The sequence below is a fragment of the Perca flavescens genome, chromosome 19 (assembly GCF_004354835.1).
Source record: "Perca flavescens isolate YP-PL-M2 chromosome 19, PFLA_1.0, whole genome shotgun sequence".
Taxonomy (NCBI): Eukaryota; Metazoa; Chordata; class Actinopteri; order Perciformes; family Percidae; genus Perca; species Perca flavescens.
In genome coordinates, this window is record NC_041349.1 from 5,412,204 (window position 1) to 5,434,018 (window position 21,815).

Here is a 21,815-nt window from a genome sequence, read left to right on the forward strand (position 1 = left end):
CCTTTCTGAAGCTGACCATCCCAAAAATGCACCAGGAAATCACATCTATCACATTCAAAATTTAAAATAGTTAATGATGGTAACGTTAGTCACTAAACAACCACAGAAAGGTACATAAACCAGGATGATTCATTATGATTAGGTGATAACTATACAACCTTAAGGTACAGCTAATGTTAGTGCAACATAAGAGCAGTGACATTTAGTGGTTAAACGTCAACAACATGGGGTAGCCCTAAAGTTATGGGCAGATTACATTAACAAACACATAATGATAGCCTAAACTGGAAAACTGTTATGATTGACGTGTGTAGCTGTTAATTAAGGTTATCTAACCCAAGTCTTCTGCCAGCAGGTTGGTAATCCTCTATAGCTCTCTCATAATAGTTTTCCAAGGGGTGGAATCTATCCCAGAGAATGCAGCCGGTCACTCCTCTTCATCCTCCAAGTTATCCCACCCTTCAAAACGATGCCATGCCAACCGATATTACGCAGGACTTTACACATACTAAATGCTAGGTGTAAGATTTAAGTTGTAACCTATGCCTACGTTGGAACTATTTCAGCTGGTACAACCCTTAAAATGCTAGTAGCGTGTAAACTCCGACCTAAGTTACAACTTGCGTTCAAACTAGTCTACGTTTGAATTTACACGTAGCTGGTGCAACCTAGTGTAGGCGTTCAATGATCAGCACTGCCACATGGGGGTGGTGGTGTGTCTGATGACTTTTAGTCATGTTGAGGAAACAAATAGACTGATCTTACCAGGGACAGTGATGTTGATGATGTTACTGGTTGCTCCCTCTCTGGACTCACACCAGTAAACTCCACTGTCCCATGGGAGGATGTAGCTGATTTTACATGAAAAACCGACAGTTTCCCCCCCCCCCCATTCAACCCCACACTCAGCTCTGGTTTCTTTGTCTGTGTTCCTCCTCAGAGTCCATCCAGCAGAGCTGTAGTCCTCCTCACAGCTCAGAGAGACAGACTCTCCTCGAAAGATCTGAGAGCTGCTGGGACTCACAGTCAGAGAGGCTGGAGGGATGTGGATGTGGTGGTTAAAAATGAATTGGTGATATTTTACATTTTCAATTGAACAAAAGAAACCCATTGAAGGTGCGAAAAATGGCAGCCAGTGACACTTTGCTAAAAATAAGCGCAAGGTCTATTTTCGGCCGAGCTGAAAGGGCGTTCAGAAGGTGGAGTGGAGGGGCTACAGCTTCTGGTCAATTTTCAAAAACATCTCCCTGTTACTTTACTATTTAAAACAACTAAAACACAACCACAAATCTCATACGTGTTGTACATAACTGGCAGTGGTGTAAGACGTTTTCAGATTCTTTACTTAAGCAAAAGTACTAATACCACAACAAAATTGTGGAATTTTGTAGACCACCGGCCGTCAGGCAGTGTCCGTCCGCGGGTAGGTAGCGTCCGTCCGCGGGCAGGCAGGCAGGCAGCCGGCAGTCAGCGTCCGTCTGCGGGCAGCCAGCTGACAGCCAGCGTCCGTTCGCGGGCAGCCAGCGTCCGTCCGCGGGCAGCCAGCGTCCGTCCGCGGGCAGCCAGCTTCTTTTCGCGGGCAGCCAGCGTCCGTCCGCGGGCAGCCAGCTTCTTTTCGCGGGCAGCCAGCGTCCGTCCGCGGGCAGCCAGCCGGCAGCCAGCCTGCAACCAGCGTCCGTCCGCGGGCAGCCAGTGTCCGTTCGCGGGCACCCAGCGTCCGTTCTCGGGCAGGCAGCCGGCAGGTTAGTCCGTCCAGACTTTCCCGATTGCCACTCCGCCTCTGCCTTAACAACCGTCAGTTGTCTGGCGTTCCCCAGAGACCAGGGCTCATTTCCCGGGAGTCATGTTTGCTTTCCCCGTTCTTCTTTCCCTAAACCCAACCTCGTTCTTTTTTCCTTTTTACAATTCAAATATTATTTATTATAATCAATATATCTATAATTCAAATATCATTATATATTATAATCTGTATATCTATAATATATATTATATTATAAAAGGTGTTGCATGATGTCCACCACCAGATGGCACGCCCACGGAGTCAAACGTTTAGCTCCGCCCACATTTGGCCCAACCCCGATCTGCATACTGCAGTCAGGTGCAATTGGATAGACCAGCATTGTAAAATAAATGTCTATAAAATTGCTGTGAGGATGCCTCCAACTGCTAACAAGGTTGGTAATAGAGCTAAGCGATATGGAGAAAATCAAATATACCCATAATGTTGACCAAATAACTCAATATCAATATTGTGGCGATATTGTAGGGTTGACAATTGGTGCTTTCACAAAATATGCACATAATGAGATTTTTGATAAACAATCACATATGTTGATATAATACCTATGTGGGTAAAGGGAAATAATGGAACAACTAGAACAGTCTGGTAAGTTCAGAAAATTACATCACTCTACTGTAATGCAGCATTCAAAATCAGGAAAAGACAACACTTGTGTCATATCAGGATACTACAATATCCAAAATGTAAGACGATATCTAGCCTCATATCGATATAATATCGATATATTGCCCAGCCCTAGTTGGTTGTTTCTATTTAGAATTTTTAATCCATGGACTTTTTTTATATTTGAAAAATTTCTCGAAAGCCAACAACAATGTAAAGTCTCTGGGCCAGCGGGAGGAACACAACTGCACAGATTCAGCAGGCCACAGATCATGGAGGAAACCAGGAAGCCTATAAACGTTTTTGCAAACGAGCCAGGCGGGCAACTTCATTGAAATGAATAGGTGACATTTTGTGATCCTGATTCCAGTTGAAATAATACATCCTTAATGAAGACACACAGGGCCACACACTGAATCATTCAATGGCCTTACAATCAAACATCTGTTGGAGACATTATGCAACTTTGTTTTGTTTTGATTATATACCACGTTGGTGATGTTAATTAATCTGCAGTTTTTGTATGTGGTCACTGGCTGGAGCATTGGCATTAAAAGGCATGAAGGTAATCAGCCAAAGGTACACAGGTGTGGGGCAACCAGGTTTTCACCATGTGAATTGTGTCAGGGTACATGTTTGCGTGTCAACGTAGGTGTAATCGTCTAACGTTATTGGAGTTTTATGGAAACAACACCGAAATGTTACCCTGGAAATCTCACAAGAGCACAATTTGAATTTGCTCAGCGAGTCACTCTGGGATTCAGTAATGATGCTCATCAACTATGCCCTTCACATCTGTATATCTGATATAGGCGGGCCAGAGGCGAGCTAAACAGATGACGACAGCGCTGCGACGACAAAGTCATTAGCTCCGCTGGTAGCTAAGCGTATGGGGCTTAGTTTTGATTGGTCATAGTGTTATCCATGCATGCTTGTTGCCCCCGCCCTCAAGTTGGGCCACTTTCATTACTCATTGCTAGACCCTTAATCTTTCGGATTCCCAGGCTACCGAAATGTATGGATTGTATGGACATTGATTATTCGCACCCAGGACACGCGTCGAAGCAAGACTGCCCCCTCCTCAGCTAAAAGACAAACTACATAGCCCTCTAACTTCAACCTTGTTTAGCATCAGAACTGTTTAAATGACTTAATAACTAATACAATGCTTCAGTGTCTTTAGCAACATGGTGAAACTCAATTTCTTTCCAATGGTTCAGTCACTGCCTTTACCAGCAGCTCCCTATCACTGCTGTGAGTGTGAATGAGAAAGCATCATATCAGTTGAGTCAGACAGCCAGCTGGTGGCAGCACAGCTCCTTCTCTTTCTTTACACATGCTCAGTTCAGTTCACAGTTTGCTCTGTATGCTTGGTCTTGAAATTATGTATTTTTTAATTAAACTTTATATTACAGTAACTTTGCTGTGTTTAGCAAACAAAATAAAGTGCTTTAACATGTCAAACACCTATGACATCACACCACAGTGTCCAAACCAACAGTTAATTCATTTCAGAAACACTCTGCAGCAGAGAAACAGAACAGAGACCAAACTCAGACAGTTCAACTAAAATGACATCGTGGCAGGTGCAACAAACATGATTAATAATAACATTATTAATAATATTTTTAAACCGCATGCTTCACTGAAAAGTCTCATTAACTCTGCTCAGAGCTCAAACCCTGACAGTTCACACCACACACTACATGCTCAAAAGTATTAAATAAGGCACAAAGTTCTTTAGCAGTGTAATCATTGGGATTGTCAATTGATCACCAATTGTTTAGTGTAACTTGTCTCACAGCAAATGAGATGCCCTGAAGCAGGAATCTAAACTAGGAACGCCTGTTAAAGAAGGCCAACAGTCATTGTAAATAAGCATCAAACACATTCAGCAAACACAAAACAGAGAAAGTCTGCATAGCTGTAAGGAGGACTAGGAAGTTTTTTGAAAATAAAAGATCCTGCAAGCATGTCAGTAAAACCAAAGTCAGAGTAAACGTTATTATTATACCCCAGGTGGAAATGTATGTGGTCTTACACATCTCCTTAAGCAAAAAAAGAAACACAACACTGAAATAAAATAAAGGAATACATTCTGTCAATCTTTCTCCTCTTATTAGTGAAAAATAATTTAGTACAGTGATACTATGTAGGGATGGCTGACGTTCCGAAGCTTTGTCGAGATCCCGAAGCGCAGATGTTTCGAAACACTGATCCGAAGCGTGATTCAAAACACCCATGTCCCGTGACTACGGCTAAGTGAAGCTTTGGAGTGTTTCACAAGTGTTTCGACAGGTGGCATGGTCCGCCGAATCAGAGTTTGATTGACAGGGAACAGACCACACAATCGCACATCTGTATGAAGTGAAGTCAGTACATCTTGAGGTCTTGGGTTTTTGTGAGAAGAGTTTGATTTTGAGATAGCGGATTTTTGGTGATATAGTGACATTTATAGTGCGATTTGTTTAGTTATATTTAGGCTTACATTTAAATTTACACATTGACTGATAGGCTAGAGACAAACAGAGTATACATACAGTGACACATTAATAGATATATACATATATAGATAGATAGATAGATAGATAGATAGATAGATAGATAGATAGATATGGAAGCTCCGTTTTCATTTTCATTCAGAGCCACAAATGTCAACATCAGGCCCATCATAATCAACATCAACACCAGTAGAAACATAGGACAGTTTATGGGATGATCGTATCCGTAAAACCCAGATGATACACAATGCTACAGCTGATGCCACAGTGGAAGTGAAAAAATACCTCCACTATGCATTTTTTGCCCAGAACTCATGTGCACCTAACTTACTGGAAAGAGAGAGCAGTAATATTTTCCTCATTTGTATGTCCTTGCTAAAAGATATCTTTGCATGCCAGCAACAAGTGTCCCTTGTGAGAGGATTTTTTCAAAGGCTGGAGAAATTATGTGTAAAAAAAGAAGTAGGCTAAGTCCTTCCACAGCAGAGAAATTAATATTTTGAATAAAAATCTATAGAAAAGTGAGACATTGTGGCTTGATTTCTTTTATTAATATTCATTTTCCATGACCAAAATAACATTATGCACAGTAAGGAGCCTACAAGCTTCACATATATATCAGAAAAATACAATAATACATATTTTTTTTAATGGCTCGTTGTCAAGGTTGTTTCAGATCAACACCTGCAGGTGACCACTAGGTGTCATCGTTGAGACGGGTGTCGGATTGTTTCGAAGCCTCGACACAATATGGCACATTTGCTTCAACTGTTTCATTGTTTCACGAAGCCTCAATACTATGTGTTCACAATCAAGCTGTCATGATTCAGCAGAAGGATCCAAATGCAAGACTCTTCCAGGCAGAAGTTCAGACGAACATGCTTTTATTCTGACTTTACAACTAACAAACTTACACCTACAAACAAAGACCAGGAGTATAAAATAAACATACCAATTAACAGGAAGACAGGCGACTGGACAAAACCATAATTGGGAACAGGTGAGAGCACAATCTAACAAGACAGGAAGTGCAGACCATATAAGGGGATGGGCGGAGACAAAGACACATGACAGACAGGTAACCACAGAGCACATGGGAAACAAACAAGCACAAAACACAACACAATATACAAAATGGCCACCAGGATGACACAAAGGCAGTCAGTCACAGCAGGATCCTGACACAAGCAGCATCCTCATATTAATGATTACGATTCCCAACATCAACTAGGAAGATTTTTAAAATGTGCATCAAGATGTGTAGATGTGTGGACAGCTAACACAGACAAGAGCCGTAGGAGGCTCGCGAGCCGAGCAATGAGTAACAATGCCAAAGACTCTTCCATCTTAATCTACAGCCAACAGTTAAAACGTTATCACTAACAACCTGCTTGAAAGATATCCATGTATAAACACAATAAACATGATTTAAGTTTGTTGAGTTTAACTATAAAGCCGGCAATGCTATCAAAACAATAAATGTGGTTAAAAAATATATATATTTTCCTACCTAAAAAGTAGTGTGCCTTGTCTGTCACAGGGGGCTGATTCTTCACACGTGGAATACGGACTAAACAGAGCATTTTAGAAGGGATCAGGTGATTCAAAACTTGTTCTTGATTGGAGAAATTGGGCGTGACACGTGATTGACCTGTGTTACAACTATCGCTGGTCTCCCTACGTTGCTGCTACTGCGTTGAAATATCACAAAGCAACATGTATTCTATGGTGTTCTACAAAGTCTGTTAAACGTCCTTTGCATGCAGTTTCTTGTTGGCTACTTCATGTAATGAATGCTGCAATGTTGTTAAAACGGGATCATTAACACTACAGCATATGTAGTGTAAATGATCACGTTTAGTCATCATCAAATTCTGTGCATCGTTGTTAAAATGTTACAATTAAAGAGCTAACCTAGCCCATTTTCTTAAAAATATCTACAATATGCATTTCTCCACTGTTGATCTGCCCTGAAAATATCATTAATTATTACATAAAGAGGTTATAAAGAGAGCCATGCACCTTCATGACAGAGAAAACTCTGAAGTAATAAAGTCATGAAGGGGATGACTGGATGCTTTTACTATTATTACTAATTTTAATCAGAGGTCAGAATGGCGGTCCGTTACCAGCGGCAGGAAGCCCTGTAGCAGCCTAAATAACCAGCAGCTGCTGCTCGGTGTCACAGAGCTCTGTAGCCGATGTCACGTGACCAGCCGGTGGGCTACTAGTATTCGTATATCTTATATTTTAGTGTGCATAACTTTTTGTTTGCTATCATACACTTGACACTCTCTACTCTTTGTTGCCGGAGCCACATTTCCGCTCTGGGTCCCCTCGCGTCCGCGGCGCGGTCAAAGAAATTCGACAGCAATTGCAGTGTAATTAATTTGTTATTTATAGGCCTCTTTTGTGTTAGGATGGGCATTACAGCACGCATTGTCTTTTGCAGTGTCTCCCTGTCCCAACCCGACTACTCCTGTAACGGAACCGGGTTGTGTTTTGCTGCTGGTAGGTTAGGCAAATCTTTTCTCCTCTTGGATATTCTCCTGAGAGTGTTTAAGTAATCGTCTGTTCTATTGTAGGCCCCGTGCAGCTGTACTATCGCCACTATCGGTGGTGTTTTGGTGCTAAGCTCCCTGACGGGTATGTATGTATGCCGGTTGGCATCTCATATATTTTGTTTAATCATAAACTGTTCTAGAATTTAAACATCAAAGTTCAAAACATTGTAATACAAAAAACATGTATGTTTTAATATATATAATCAGTTGGTGAAGTTTCATGAAGATATCTCTTAGATGAAATATTTTCCCTATTCACCTGGAGTGTTTCCCCTTAACATGGGTTGTAAGTCAGATAACTGTCGCATGGGTGCATTTCTTTTCCTCCATTGACTAAACATGGGGTCCATGTGTCCTTTATTGGGCCCTCACCTCTCTGAAATATCTCCAGTGCCCCACTGGCCAATATTTTGATGAGTCTATATGACTGGTTGGGTTTTATATTCATTTACTTTCTGCTCAATACCTACCCAACTTGAAGGCTTTCTGTAATGTGTAGTATCAAGCTACAAGCTGGAACATGTTGGTCTGACAATTATCTTCCTCTGCTTACTACAAGTGCTGCGGGAGTTTCACCTCTTAAAGATTTCATCAGCTATTGTTTCTGTGCATTTATGTTTTCTATATTGTTGAAGAAATGTTCCCAAAAAGTTTTTTGGGAATTTAAAAAGGCACAGAGACTTGTAGATTCCTAAAAGTATATGTATGTTTTTATCTAGATGGTTCAAAGACTTGAATGTCGATCATGTGATGTCATGGACTGTTTTAGTTTTACTGCTTTCTGATTGTTTATCTGATGTTAGCGATAACTAACGGTACATTGTTATCCGTTAGTAGTTTCCAGAGAGTGCGTGTTCAAAATATCACAGAGAAGGCTGCATCTCCACTTTGTGCCATGCCTTAAAGCGCTTGATTCTGAGCCAATCAGAATCCGGCTGCAGTTACAGACTGTGTGTAGATCCACCCACTTGCACAGACACCAAACCTCAGACCGCACGCGTTCCACTTACTATTCTTCTTATTCTGCACCGATCCTCAGACTGTACGGTACGCCGAGAACGGAGAACAGAGGTAGAGAAATACGACGGCAGATCTACGACCTCTCAGCTCTCATGGCTATATTTATGCTCCTGTTGTTCCTTCTGTCTGCAGCAGCTTCTGGTAAATATCAGCTTTTATTGTGAATATAATGTATACTTTATTAATACTTTATTTATCCCGCAAGGGGAAAATTACAATGCTTTCACTCTGTTGTTATTACACACATTACACACAGGATTACACACACATGCTCAGTATCTATACATGCACTAATGAAGAGATGTCAGAGTGAGGGTGCTGCCCATGGAAAGGTGCCCTGAGCAGTTTGGGGTTGAAGTGGCACCTCTCCAGCTACCAGTCCACCACCATACTTTGGTCGGTATGGGGACTTGAACCATCAACCCACCGGTTCCCAACTCAACTCCCTACTGCCACCCAAAGTGGAAAGTAGACTTTATTTCTGACCTGTGTTAGAGAATTATGTCATCTTGTTCTAGAAAATGAGAATGTGTTTAAAACAGAATAATTGATTTTTGGTATTAACAGTAAATGCCAGTTTCTTTTAATGATTGGACTGGATTTATGAAAGTGTGAATGTAGAAGCTGTTTTTTTAAATGTTAGGTTATGCATTTAGCATGTTTAAATGTTTGAAGACCACCTAATGTATCGTTCGTTAAATCAGCTAACGTAATTTACAACAAAGAACACCCACGTAATGTTGAACTCTCTTTTTTACTTATTTACACTTTTAAATGTCTTGAGTTCCTTTATCCACCTTAAATCATCTGTACCCACTAGTTTACTTCACCCACGTCAATAAATGCGCTGTAATACCTTTTATGGAATTAGCATATGGCCATCAGATAAATGTATCACTTATTTAACATATAATAACCTTAAACACCTTAGCTTAAAAAACACACCACATAAGGTTGGCTTAACTTCAAGTTCACAGTAAACTCAATGGGTGGCAACTTCAAGCAAACACACACATAGACACCAGAAAATGTGGAGCTGCACCTACAGCTAACCTCTCTAAATTATTTGGGATTGATGTGGAGCTGCAATAGAAATATTCAGTATAGCTAACTTTTCCTTATTCTTGCAGGCAAGGTAACAAAGAAGCTAACACTATACTTATGTAAATACAGACTACTTATTAATATACACTTATTCTCTATTCACACTTGCTTTTAAACTTTGCATGTTGATTGACTGATTGTTTTCATTTTGAATTGCACATACCACTGAAGAGTCACAAAATTGTGTTGTACATCTGTGCAACGACAGTAAAGGTATTCTGTTTTATAGTACAGATGTTTGCTGTACTAGTGTAATGGCGTATTGCTGCCCTCTACTGTTTGTTACCAACATTGTCTTCCATTACTCAAATTTATAATAAAGCCCAACACAGCTTCTTCAACTTAGTCCAGTCATCCAAGTTCAGAATGGATCTTAGTAGTTACATTGGGGTCACATTTTCTGACGGCTGTTACTTATCAGATATGGTGATAATATTAGCAGTGGGATGTGCACCTGGTAAGCACACTGTCAAAAGTTATTGCAGGATTTTCTAGTCATTGCTCATTACTGTTTTTCAGACCAAGAAGTAGTAACAGTGCACCCTGGAGATGATGTCATTCTGCCATGTCAGGCTGCTGATTACACCATTGGCGTTGTAGAGTGGAGCAGACCAGACCTGGATGAGGAATACATCCTCTTATACAGAGATGGACACTTTGATCAAACCCACCAGCATCCAGAATTTAAGGACAGGGTAGACCTGGTGGACAGAGATCTGAAGGATGGAGACGCGTCTTTAATTCTGAAGGCTGTGAGAAGCATCGACACTGGAATATATGAGTGTCGAGTTATACCAGTTGCCTTAACAAATAAAAACAGACTCTTCCTTGAGTCTGAGCCAATCGGAACCATCCGTCTGCAGGTTACAGGTGAGGGAGTCTCTCTCAGTGAGTTTTTTCTGAGAATAATGATGTAGGCTGCTCCACTATCCACACATTTCCTGACCTGTGTTTTTTCATCTTCAGGTTTCAAGGACGGACACTCAATGAATGCTGTCCCTGAGGGTAGAAACTCCTCTCCTGTAGGCCGATACCGTGGACTGGCAGCAGGTGTTCCAGTTGGACTGATTCTTGTAGCTGCTGCAGTGGTTGGTGTCCTGATATTTTAAAAGACATAAGGACAAGGGCTCAGGACTGTGTCACTCACAGAACTCTTTACACCTGGCAGTTTTCTCACATGTCATATATTCAAGACTTATCTTTCTCTGGGTGTGAGGTCATGTTTACATCTGCTCCTAGTTTTTTCTCATCCAATTTCTCCCCTCCATGAATCTCACATACTTTTTTTTCAAGTAAGGTTCTGTTACTTTAAATACATTTTACTTGAGTAAAAGTTCTGCAATAATGTCTCCCCTCTGAATCTCCACCTTACCGTGGTGGGGGGAGGGTTCCCAGAGGAGGGTCAGACAGAGAGAGATTCACTTCAAATTAACTTCACTATTAGAGAACAAGAATATTTACTTGATTAAAAGTTGCTTCAAAGAAAAAAAAATGTTACTTAACTAAAAGTACTTTTACCTTATATACATTTTCCTTATATACACATAAACAGAAATATTTTGCTCCATTAAACAGATTAAATGTAACAATAATGACTCAGCGCTGATATAGCACTGACCTTATCACTGCAAACAGGAAATGTTTGTTCGGATTGAAATATCAGCAGACCGAGCACCCACCAAATATCTTATAATCAGGTGTAGAGGTCTTTAATATGTTATCTGTGTGTTTGATCAAGTTTACTTTACATTTCATATGGTTTTTATTCTGTATATTTGTTTTCTGCTAAGCCATTTGAAGGGTTCATGGTCTCTGCTTAAAATATATTACCGGTGTATGATTTAAAATCAAATAACCTTGAATGGTTTAAACTGAGGAGTTGATTACATTGTGAATATTGTTTGAAATTATATTTATAAAAGAATCTGATGCAACTGTCTCAGAAGAAACAGGAGGACGAGTCCATCAGAAAATAAGATGTTAAACTGCATTTTTATCTACAAAGTTGATTTACATGCGTGCAAAAGGAAGTGTTATGAGAAAATGTTAATAATACAAATTACTTGAGACTGAACTAGTTAAATAAAATAAGCGTATGTTATGTAATACATGAGCAGAAACATGATGAAACATTTAATTACAAACTTGCAGAACAATACGCTAAAAGCTTCCTGTATTTCAGTCTTCAGTGTATCTTGTGAGAAAAATAAATACTTTTTTGTTACATTTGTATCAAGTTGTGTTACTTTTATTCATTCATTGGTTTGCACGTTTCTTTCTTTGAACACAGCTAAAGCAGTTTAAAATATCATACCTCATACTGAAGTTTTAAATGTGTTGAGGAGGAGCAGAGACTGGGGGAACGATGTGATCCTGAGAGACTGAGATCTGAATCTGAGGGAGTGTTGGTGGTCTCAGCTGAAGACACCTTTGTCCAACATGTTGAGTATTTGAAGAACACATTCAAACTTGTTTTTTTTAATGCTTCATCCAGCGATATTACCCAACTGTGGCCAGGGCGACTGAGAGTCTGTGGACGGTCAACAAGATCTTTATTACAAAGTGGACGCGGCCTGTTGCAGCGATTGGCTACAGGAAGGAGGAAGTCTGTTCTTGGAGCCGTTCTGCCTTTCAACGCAATCAGTATGAATGACCAGAGGGTGTCGCTGTGACCATGTGCGCCGTCTGTACAATGCTTTCCGTAAGGAGCATAAGACTTGTCGTAACGGTTTGTTTAGCACTCCAAACTAATCTTTCAAAAATAATCTGGTAATGCTTTGCCGCCCTATGGTACACTGGATTTAGAATGTGAAAAGGGATTCAGGTGCAGTCAATTTAACTTCTTAGAAGTGAATCTATTGAACATGTTGATACACGTACTGTTGATCTAGAAACACCACCCCTGAGCCTCAGGTAACTGCTGAAGGTGAGAAACACAACACACAGTCCAACTGACTCACCTGGACGGTGTCCAAGGCCTCTGTGTATTTATGTTTCTCACCTCCAGTCTTTTAGTGACAGGGAACCTGGAAATTCCTACTTCAACTGGCACGCACAACAACTCTGATCTCACAATCCAACATGTATGGCCTAGTGTGTCAGGGCCTTTAGACATCCTCCATTCTGCAGGTGAAATGAGGTCAACAGCAGTAAAAGCCTCCTCCTTCCTCTTTATATACGACTATGTTGAAGTGTCAGCTACAAGGAAACTGGCTGATATGAGAGAAGTGAAGTTATGATCACGTTGGAACAAAGCACAGAGAGAAAAGACGCTCATCATTTTAATTTATTTGATCTGAAGAGATTGAAAACTTGGCATCCATAAAAACATGAACAACAACACAACTTACAGCAGAACCTGATCAACTGTCCAGTTCAGAGCAAAGATGTGCAAAGAGACAAAACCTTTCAGTTCCGCCCTTTTTCTGATCTATGAGGACTCAAAACACTTGAGCTTCTTTTCAAATCAGTTCAGAAGTGGTGTACTGTGGTGACAGCAGTGATGATATCATAGTTATCTTCCAATCCTTCCACAGCCTGGGTGGGCGGGGTCGTCACCACGGAGATGGGCAGGTCATTTCCTACAGTCACTGCAGGTTAGAAAGAAAATGTAGATAATTGATAATCAACACCAAAGTTGTGGTATGAGATGGATTGATTGTAAGGAGTGTTACCTGTGGTCCTGTCTCTATATAGAGACACCATGATGAAAGTGGAGATGCAGTACGGACAGAACACCACCAGGTGGCAGACCAGTCTTAACACAAGGTGGATGTGGTCTGAGGCCATAGGTGGAGCTGAGGTTTCAGGAGGCAGCAGAGAGCTCAAAGGAGGGCTTGTGGTCTTTGGTTTCTCTGTAGAGAGAATCAGCTGTCAGGTGAATATCTGGATGAATGAACTCCTGAAATCAAAGGTAACCTCCTCACCTGTGACAGAGACCCAGCTGGGTGGAGACTCTCCAACACTGCTGATGAGACACTTGTAGAGGCCTTCATCAGACCTGGAAACATGGCGGATGGTCATGTGACCTGCAGGCCCAGTCCTGATGAAGGAGCCATCTTTATAGAAACAAGCTGGGAGGTTGGAGGACCTCTTGGTTTTACAGGTCAGAGTGAGGTCTTCTCCCTCCTTCACAGGGAGGACAGGACTCTGCAGGATCACTGGTTTATCTGAACATGGAGACGAAAGTCAAAAGAACTAAAGTTTTTCTTCATTTTTCATTTAGCCAACTGTTCAGTTTTCTGCAGCCTGTGGCAGCAGCTATTTGTAAGTTGAAGCTTTGTTTGAACATAGTGTAGAAGTTACACTACAGTTTACACAAATAATTGACCCAGAAAAATGTATCATCAGCATACAGTACTTTCTCTGTGTTTTAACTGTTAAGTATTAAGTTACTGACACTAGTTACAGTGACAATCCCATTTTAACACAATTGCTGCACTATGAGTCGTCACACTTTGCCACAATGTTGAGAGTGAAGTTATAGTGTAAGAACAAATGCAATTGAACAACGTGGTTAGTTAAGTGTGAAACTAACCTGCAGTGACATAGCAGTTGGTGATTACTTTACACTCTAAGCTGCTTTACACTTTAAAGTGCTGCAGCCTGTTGCACCAGCTGTGCTTAAGTTCTATTGGTAACACTTTACTTGACGGTATCTACATAGGAGTGACATGACACGGTCATGCACACATGCCACTGTCATGACACAGGAACTCTAACCCTAACTTGTCATGGCAAAACCGAATGACACTTACTAAAGAAGGGTTATGTCATAAACGTTCATGACTTGTTTATAATGTTTATGACACGTTCATGACAGTATCATGTCACTCTTATGTAGATACATTCAAGTAAAGTGTAACCATTCTATCTTAAATTTGGGTGTAAAGTCCACACTAAACGATACGTTCACACTAGTTAGTTTAATACTAAAGTTTTGTCAATGTTTGGTTGGACCATGGAGACTTAAAGGTGCCCTGCCACATGTATTTCATTACTTTGTGGTAATGTCTGAAGTTCTACCATGGAGTCTGTAACATTTATTGTGGAAAGAAGGCCTTGACTCAGCTTGATTTCTGCCAGTTTTCATCAATATTCAACAAGCTAAGCTGTTTGAATCTGATTGGCTAACAGCTAGCCAATTAGAGCCTTGCTGTCAGATTCCTTTACCCAGCCCAACTGGGCGAGCTAATGAATAGTAATGAGCTCAGGCAGCATGATGTCAGACTGACCAGCTTTTGTAATTGGCCTGATTTCACCGCTTATTTCTTTTCGGTGGCTAGAGCTGACAAAGGAGATAGCAGTTCATTTTCACATTCACAACATAACACAAACACATATCGACCTAAAATATATTAAGAAAATGCAATTAACAATGTTTTTTTTATGGCAGGGCACCTTTAAGGGTCATCATAGTTACACTGGCTTAAAGTCTACATTAACCATAATTTTGTCACAAAAAATGACATCACTTTCCGTGGCCAATCAGTGAAAAACACTATTCTTGACGCAGTTTTTTTATATTATTATATTATTTTAACAGTGTTATCATTCTTGCCAATTGTCTTTGAATACTTAACATTAGCTCCGCAACAGCGAAGAAGCTAGCGGCTAAAAATAGTTAATGTTGGTAACGTTAATCACTAAACAACCAGTACATAAACCAGGAAGAATCATTATGATTAGGTGATAACTATACAACCTTAAGCTACAGCTAATGTTAGTGCAACATAACAACAGTGTCACATGGGGTAGCCCATAAAGTTATGGTCAGATTACATTAACAAACACATAATGATAGCCTAAACTGGGAAACTGTTATGATTGTAGCTGTTAATTAAGGTTATATAACCCAAGTCTGCTGCCAGCAGGTCAGTAATCCTCTGTAGCTCCGCTCGTGGAAACATAAGTGTGAGTGTGAATTAAGGCTGGGCAATATATCGATATTGCATACATATCGATATATGAGGTTAAATATCGTCTTAAATTTTGGATATCATAATATGCTGATATGACAAAACTTTTGTCTTTTCCTTGTTTTATAAACTGCATTATAGTAGAGTGATGCACATTTCTCCATATCACCCAGCTCTAGTGTGAATCAAAATCATAATAGATATCCAAGGATTGGGAGAACGCGTTGCTGACGCAAAACAGCTGGTCACTCCTCATACTCCAAGTTATCCCACCTTTCAAAACAATGCAATGCCAACTGATCTTACACAGGACTTTATACCTACTAAGTGCTAGGTGTAAGATTTAAGTTGTAACATATGCCTATGTTTGAACTATTTCAGCTGGTGCAACCCTCAAAGTGTTAGTATCGTGTAAACTCCGACCTAAGTTGCGTTTAAACTAATCTACGTTTGAACTTACACATGGCTGGTGCAACCTAGTGCAGCTGTTTAATGAACAATACAGCCACATGGGGGTGGTGGTGTGTCTGATGACTTTTAGTCATGTTGAAGAAACAAATAGTCTGAGCTTACCAGAGACAGTGATGTTGATGCTGTTGCTGGTTGCTCCCTCTCTGGACTCACACCAGTAAACTCCACTGTCCCATGGGAGGATGTAGCTGATTTTACATGACGAACCAACAGTTTTTCCCCAGTCTACCCCACACTCAGCTCTGGTTTCATCTTTGTCTTTGACTGTGTTCCTCCTCAGAGTCCATCTGGCCGACCTGTCGTCCTCCTCACAGCTCAGAGAGACATGCCGTCCTCTAAACATCTGAGAGCTGCGAGGACTCACAATCAGAGAGGCTGGAGGGATGTGGATGTGGAGGTTAAAAATTAATTGGTGATATTTTACATTTTCAATTGAACTCAAGAAACCCATTGAAGGTCCTAAAAATGGCAGCCAGTGACACTTTGCTAAAAATACGTGCCAGGTCTATTTCCGGCGGAGCTGCATGGCGTTCAGTACAACCCGGTCTCACGGCAGTTCGTGTAAATATCAACGTTATTCTTAATCTATTGATACATGTTCACGGCGGCTGAAAAGGAAGCTCCATAAGCCGGGAGGCGCCCGCGAGTCGGCCCGCGAGTCAGCCCGCTGGGGACGCGCCACAACGGGTTGGTGGAGGTTGGGTTTAGGAAAAACTTTACGGGGAAAGGGCGCCTTAAACAGCGGGAGACGCGCCACAGTAACACGTGGGACAAAACGCCACACGCAGGGACGCCATCCCCGGGAAACAAAGCGCCACATGCAGGACGCGAACCCCGCTCGCCCGGGTGAAAGTCCAGTGTTATTTGACCCATCCACCACCTCGACCAACCTCCATACGCGGATTTTCGGATTTTTATATTACTCCCTACCATTTTCGTGCTGTGGCCACAAAATATGCTTCCCATTGAAATACGTTAATTCACATTTTCGTGTTGTCCGCCACGTAAAAACGTCTCCGTGAACACGTATCAATAGATTAAAATAACGTCACATTTACACGAACTGCCATGAGACCGGGCTGTTCAGTAGGCTGGCAGGGAGAGGAAGGGCTACAGCATCTGGTCAATATTCAAAAAAATCCCCCTGTGAAGACTCCCGATCCTATATTGCATCACTTTACTATTTTAACAACTAAAACACAGCCACAAATCGGATGTGTGTTGTTCATAACTGGCAGCGGTGTAAGAAGTTTTCAGATTCTTAACTTAAGCAAAAGTACTAATACCACACTGTCAAGATGGCGGAATTTCAGGGTCACTACTTTGGCCACAGTTTGACTACGAAAGAGGTTTAGGGCTAGCCTGACAAGCCAGACCCACATCAAGGTGTTGGGTCTGAGAACTCACCATTGGCAGGGCTCAATCCGAGGGGTGGGATAAAACGGTTGTCTTTGAAATTCCCTCTGCACGCAATAGGATAGCGCTACAACCAACCAGAGCAACGCTAGTTGATAGAAAAAACTTTTGCCGTATCCGGTCGGCAAAACTCCGAACACATCTTCCTTTTTTAAGAATTTCTTCAGTGCCGTTCTTTGTTCTTTTCTCAAAGAAAAGCTGAACTCCAAGTCTTCCAGAGTCGCGGCCAAAGCCGATTCCAAAGACCGCCGTTTGCCAGCAGCAGAAGCCATGTTCTTCGTTTTCAAGTAGCAGGGAATTCACACGGAACCGTCGCAACTCTGCCGTCATTATGTTAAGCCCTCCCACCGACTCTATACACAATGTGATTGGCCTGAGTAGAATTTGGTTTTTCCAGCTTGCAAGCCAACGGAGAGTTACTAGACGGACCCTGGCTGCAAATTACATTTGCTGCCAGGGGTGCGTCTAGACTTCTAGGCTAGATTAGGGCCACATTTGAAAAATGTATTGGAGTCCCAACTTTTAAAATTATAATTTTAAAGCCAAAACTGTTTCCTACATAGAACTAATCCTCTTCATTACACATTCTACGAGTACTCTAAAGACAACTTGCTATCTAGAAACAAGACAATAAAGTGTACTGACCTTGGTTTGTTGTGCTGCTCAGCAATGAGATCAGAACTGAAGACAAATGAACCTCAGGTCGGTTTGAGTTTGTGATACAAGACATTCAAAGTTTAAATAAATGAAAATACCACGTTAAAAAATGGCTGCAAAAGAATTTACACAGCCTTTCAAAATAATATTCTCATAATTTAACATTTTAGGAGCATTATTTAGCCAAACATACAAAAACACAAACTATTGATTTTCTTGTATCATGTATTTCTTTCATCTGATGTTTGTAAAAATAAAAAGATAACTTACAAAGCAGCCAGAGTAGAGATGTTTCCTCCATTGTAACAGTTGGGGAAATGATGTCTACCCTTTGTTCACTTCATAGTCGCATCAAGTAAAGCCCCCTCCTTCCTCTGTGACTGGCAGTGTGACCGGCTGTGTGACTGGCAGTGTTGTGGTTTCCTCCACAGTGTAAAAAAAAAAATGCATTGTTTAGCTGCAACAAAGCAGATACACTCAGTTTTAGAACATGGAAGTGAACCATAAAAAGAGAGAAGAAAAACTAAATAAATGCCCTAACCCGATGTAAAATAACGGACACCAGAATGTAAATTAAAAAATAAATACAATTTAACCCGTGTGTGTGTGTGTGTGTGTGTGTGTGTGTGTGTGTGTGTGTGTGTGTGTGTGTGTGTGTTCATTGTTTTGATGCCTTAGGTGGCATCCTAGTTATCCTTTTGCAAAGAATCCGTCAGAGATTCATTAGTAAATGTGTATGTTTATGATCTCCAAATAAGCAAGCTGTATCTTCCTGTTGATGGGAGGAAGTAAACAGGTGGGCGGGGGTGTGATTTTGTACCTCAGCTCTTACAGCATGTCTCTGTCTAACCACTGGAATGTGGTCAAAAAGATGGTGAAAGAAACTGTGTAGCGGCACGCGATCAAACTTCACATCAAGTAACCAATCACGTTTGCACATTGAAGGAATTTGCCTTGGTGTTTTAGTACAGTTAGAATAAGAATATGTGCAACAGATTTGCATTAATGTAACATGTGGTGTTCATGGTACAAGGTGAGGCCAGCTGGAGGCGTACAGGTCCCGGAGGGTCCTCAGAACCAACAGCTGCTCCACATCTGTCCATAACAATAAACACTGAATACAGAGACAAAGTCTGAAGTCTGTCACTTCAGGGAAATGGCAACTACAATCTGATTCAATCTGAATATTTAGTCAACGTTCATCTCTGCGATTATAAACAAGAGACTGAGCTGCTAACTGCAAGAGGAGAAACCACGCGGCTGCTGCACCAACCTACACAGAGGAAATGCTGGTTAGAAATGCTAGACCAACATCAACTCTGCCCCCGAGCCCCAGAACACTTCACGTTGTGCTCAGACTGTATCTTCACTTTCATCATGGTGTCTTTATCTTGAGAGCAGCCCCCCAGGACAACTCAGTCTCACTCCCTACTCGTCAAATGTATGACGTATGGTCAAGGACCCTGGTGTCAAGTTTCAACAAAATAGGGGTACCCTTGACGTTATATTTCGACGAGGGGGTCCGTCAGATAGACATTCATGTTATTCCCTCACCGTCGGATATCGACGAAAGAAAAAAACACGCCCCCCGCCCCTTTACTCGAAATCTGTGACAGTTATTGGTATTTTTAGCCCAATAACCGCTGTTTTAATCAACATTATTCACGAGATAGTATCATGGTTTATATGTATTTCTTTTTATGTTATTATTTCGGTATATTTCGGCCAGGGAAGCTGGATTGCTTTTTTGTTGATTTATATTTTTTAAACTATAATGCTACATCTATCAACATTTATTTAGATGTTATCATTGTATTAATTTCTTTACTTTAATAATATTATTTCGGTCTTATTACCGGTGAAATATTACAATATATATGCTGTAATACAGAACATTACGATATGATCCGAGCAGGAAGCATTCAAAGCCGATAGGCCTATCCCACAATGCAATGCGGCCATTCATTTCAAAGAATCGGGCAGCGATCAGCTGGTCTTTAACGCCAGGATCACTTCAATATACATATATACAGTCAGTGGTCAGTATCACTTCAATATACATATATACAGTCAGTGGTCAGTATCACTACAATATACATATATACAGTCAGTGGTCAGTATCACTTCAATATACATATATACAGTCAGTGGTCAGTATCACTACAATATACATATATACAGTCAGTCAGTGGTCAGTATACATATATACAGTCAGTGGTCAGTATCAATATAATATACATATATACAGTCAGTGGTCAGTATCACTTCAATATACATATATACAGTCAGTGGTCAGTGGTCAATATACATATATACAATCAGTGGTCACATATAATATACAGTCAGTGATTGTGTCACCAGCAACAACACGTTGCTCAGTTTTGTTCCAGTAAGTTATGAACCATTATAACGTTTAAACGAATCCGCGGAAAACTCCGGAAGTGACGTAGTATGTCCCGCTCGGCGGATACGAAGATTCTCATTCAATTTATTTCTTTATTTTCTTCTCTATTTACAAGGGTGGCTACTCTGAAGAATCTAAAATATAAGACATGTTTTCAGTTATTTCACACTTTTTTGTTAAGTACATCATTCCATATGTGTTCATTCATAGTTTTGATGCCTTCAGTGAGGAGGTAACCATCCAACTTCAACTTTGTTTAGCATCAGAACTGTTGAAATTACTTAACTAATGAAAAGCTTCAGCAACACTGTCACACAAAATGTCCTTTTGTGTGAGTGCTAATGAGAAAGCATCATATCAGTTGAGTCAGCCAGCCAGCAGGTGGCAGCACAGCTCCTTCTCTTTCTCTACACATGCTCAGTTCAGCTCACAGTTCACTCTGTTGGCTCGGTTTTTCCATTTATGTATTTTTTTAATTCAACTGTATATGACAGTAACTTTGCTGTGTTTGGCAAACAAAATAAGGTGCATTAACATGTCAACACACCTATGACATCACACCACAGATTGTCCAAACCAACAGTTAATTCATTTCAGAAACACTCTGCAGCAGAAAACAGAACAGAGACCAAACTCAGACAGTTCAACTAAAATGACCGACAACAGGCATAGCCTACACCGCGTGCAACATTACACACACACACACACACACACACACACACACACACACACACACACACACACACACACACACACACACACACACACACACACACACACACACACACACACACACCAGAGAGTGTGTTGTTGAACTCACCTGTCTGAACCTGAAGGATCATCCATCTGCATGTTAGCATTTAGCATGTTAGCCACAACCAGCATGCACCTGTTGGTGAAGTAACATGGCAGCAGGTGTGTTTGATTTGTGTCACCTAGCATGCTGGGTGGGTGGGGGATGAGCTAATTCACCTCCCTTATCCTTGTGAACAGATGGTAGTACATTTGATGATAACAGCAGGGTTAAAGTAGATGGTAACTTTACACCGCTGGGTGTTACACTCAATTACACATACATTTAATATAAAAGGTCCAGTGTTAATCAATGAAGAATATTTGATGATGTTTGCACATTGAGCCAATCATGTGCTGAGGCTTTGAGAAGAAAGAAAGCATGATGTAATGCATTCAGACAGCCAGCAGGAGGCAGCTTTCACTCTGTTCCCCAGAGGAGCATTACACTGGAAAGTCTCATTAAAGCAATATTATGTAAGAATGTATTCCATCTAGCGGTGAAATTGTATATGACCACCAACTGAATATTACTTTTCTAGCCCTTCCTCTTACGGTGGCGCA

At 40.9% G+C, this 21,815-nt stretch overlaps 2 protein-coding genes across 4 annotated transcripts in view; one reads left to right on the forward strand and one right to left on the reverse strand.

Moving 5' to 3' along the window:
• The window catches only part of LOC114574112 (Fc receptor-like protein 5), a 30,399-nt gene extending 8,795 nt beyond the window's left edge, over positions 1-21,604 (reverse strand). Inside the window, exons 1-6 of one of the 3 annotated variants that reach the window (XM_028563515.1) lie at positions 21,280-21,604; positions 18,326-18,512; positions 18,044-18,079; positions 16,085-16,357; positions 13,268-13,762; positions 12,999-13,183 (exon numbers count right to left, since the gene is read on the reverse strand). In XM_028563515.1, the coding sequence (XP_028419316.1) occupies positions 13,467-13,762; positions 16,085-16,357; positions 18,044-18,079; positions 18,326-18,356 (636 nt within the window). In that variant the 5' untranslated portion in view covers positions 18,357-18,512; positions 21,280-21,604 and the 3' untranslated portion in view covers positions 12,999-13,183; positions 13,268-13,466. Of the gene's footprint in view, positions 1-12,873; positions 13,184-13,267; positions 13,763-16,084; positions 16,358-18,043; positions 18,080-18,325; positions 18,513-21,279 lie in introns of those variants that run through there. The other 2 variants (XM_028563517.1, XM_028563516.1) reach the window with 2 other exon arrangements.
• Positions 7,326-10,834, forward strand: LOC114546148 (coxsackievirus and adenovirus receptor-like). Its single transcript, XM_028564816.1, has 5 exons — positions 7,326-7,416; positions 7,491-7,551; positions 8,509-8,630; positions 10,113-10,463; positions 10,560-10,834. The coding sequence occupies exons 1-5, from the start codon at positions 7,326-7,328 to the stop codon at positions 10,700-10,702; spliced, it is 768 nt and encodes a 255-aa protein (XP_028420617.1). The 3' UTR covers positions 10,703-10,834.
• Positions 21,605-21,815: the final 211 nt, after the last annotated feature.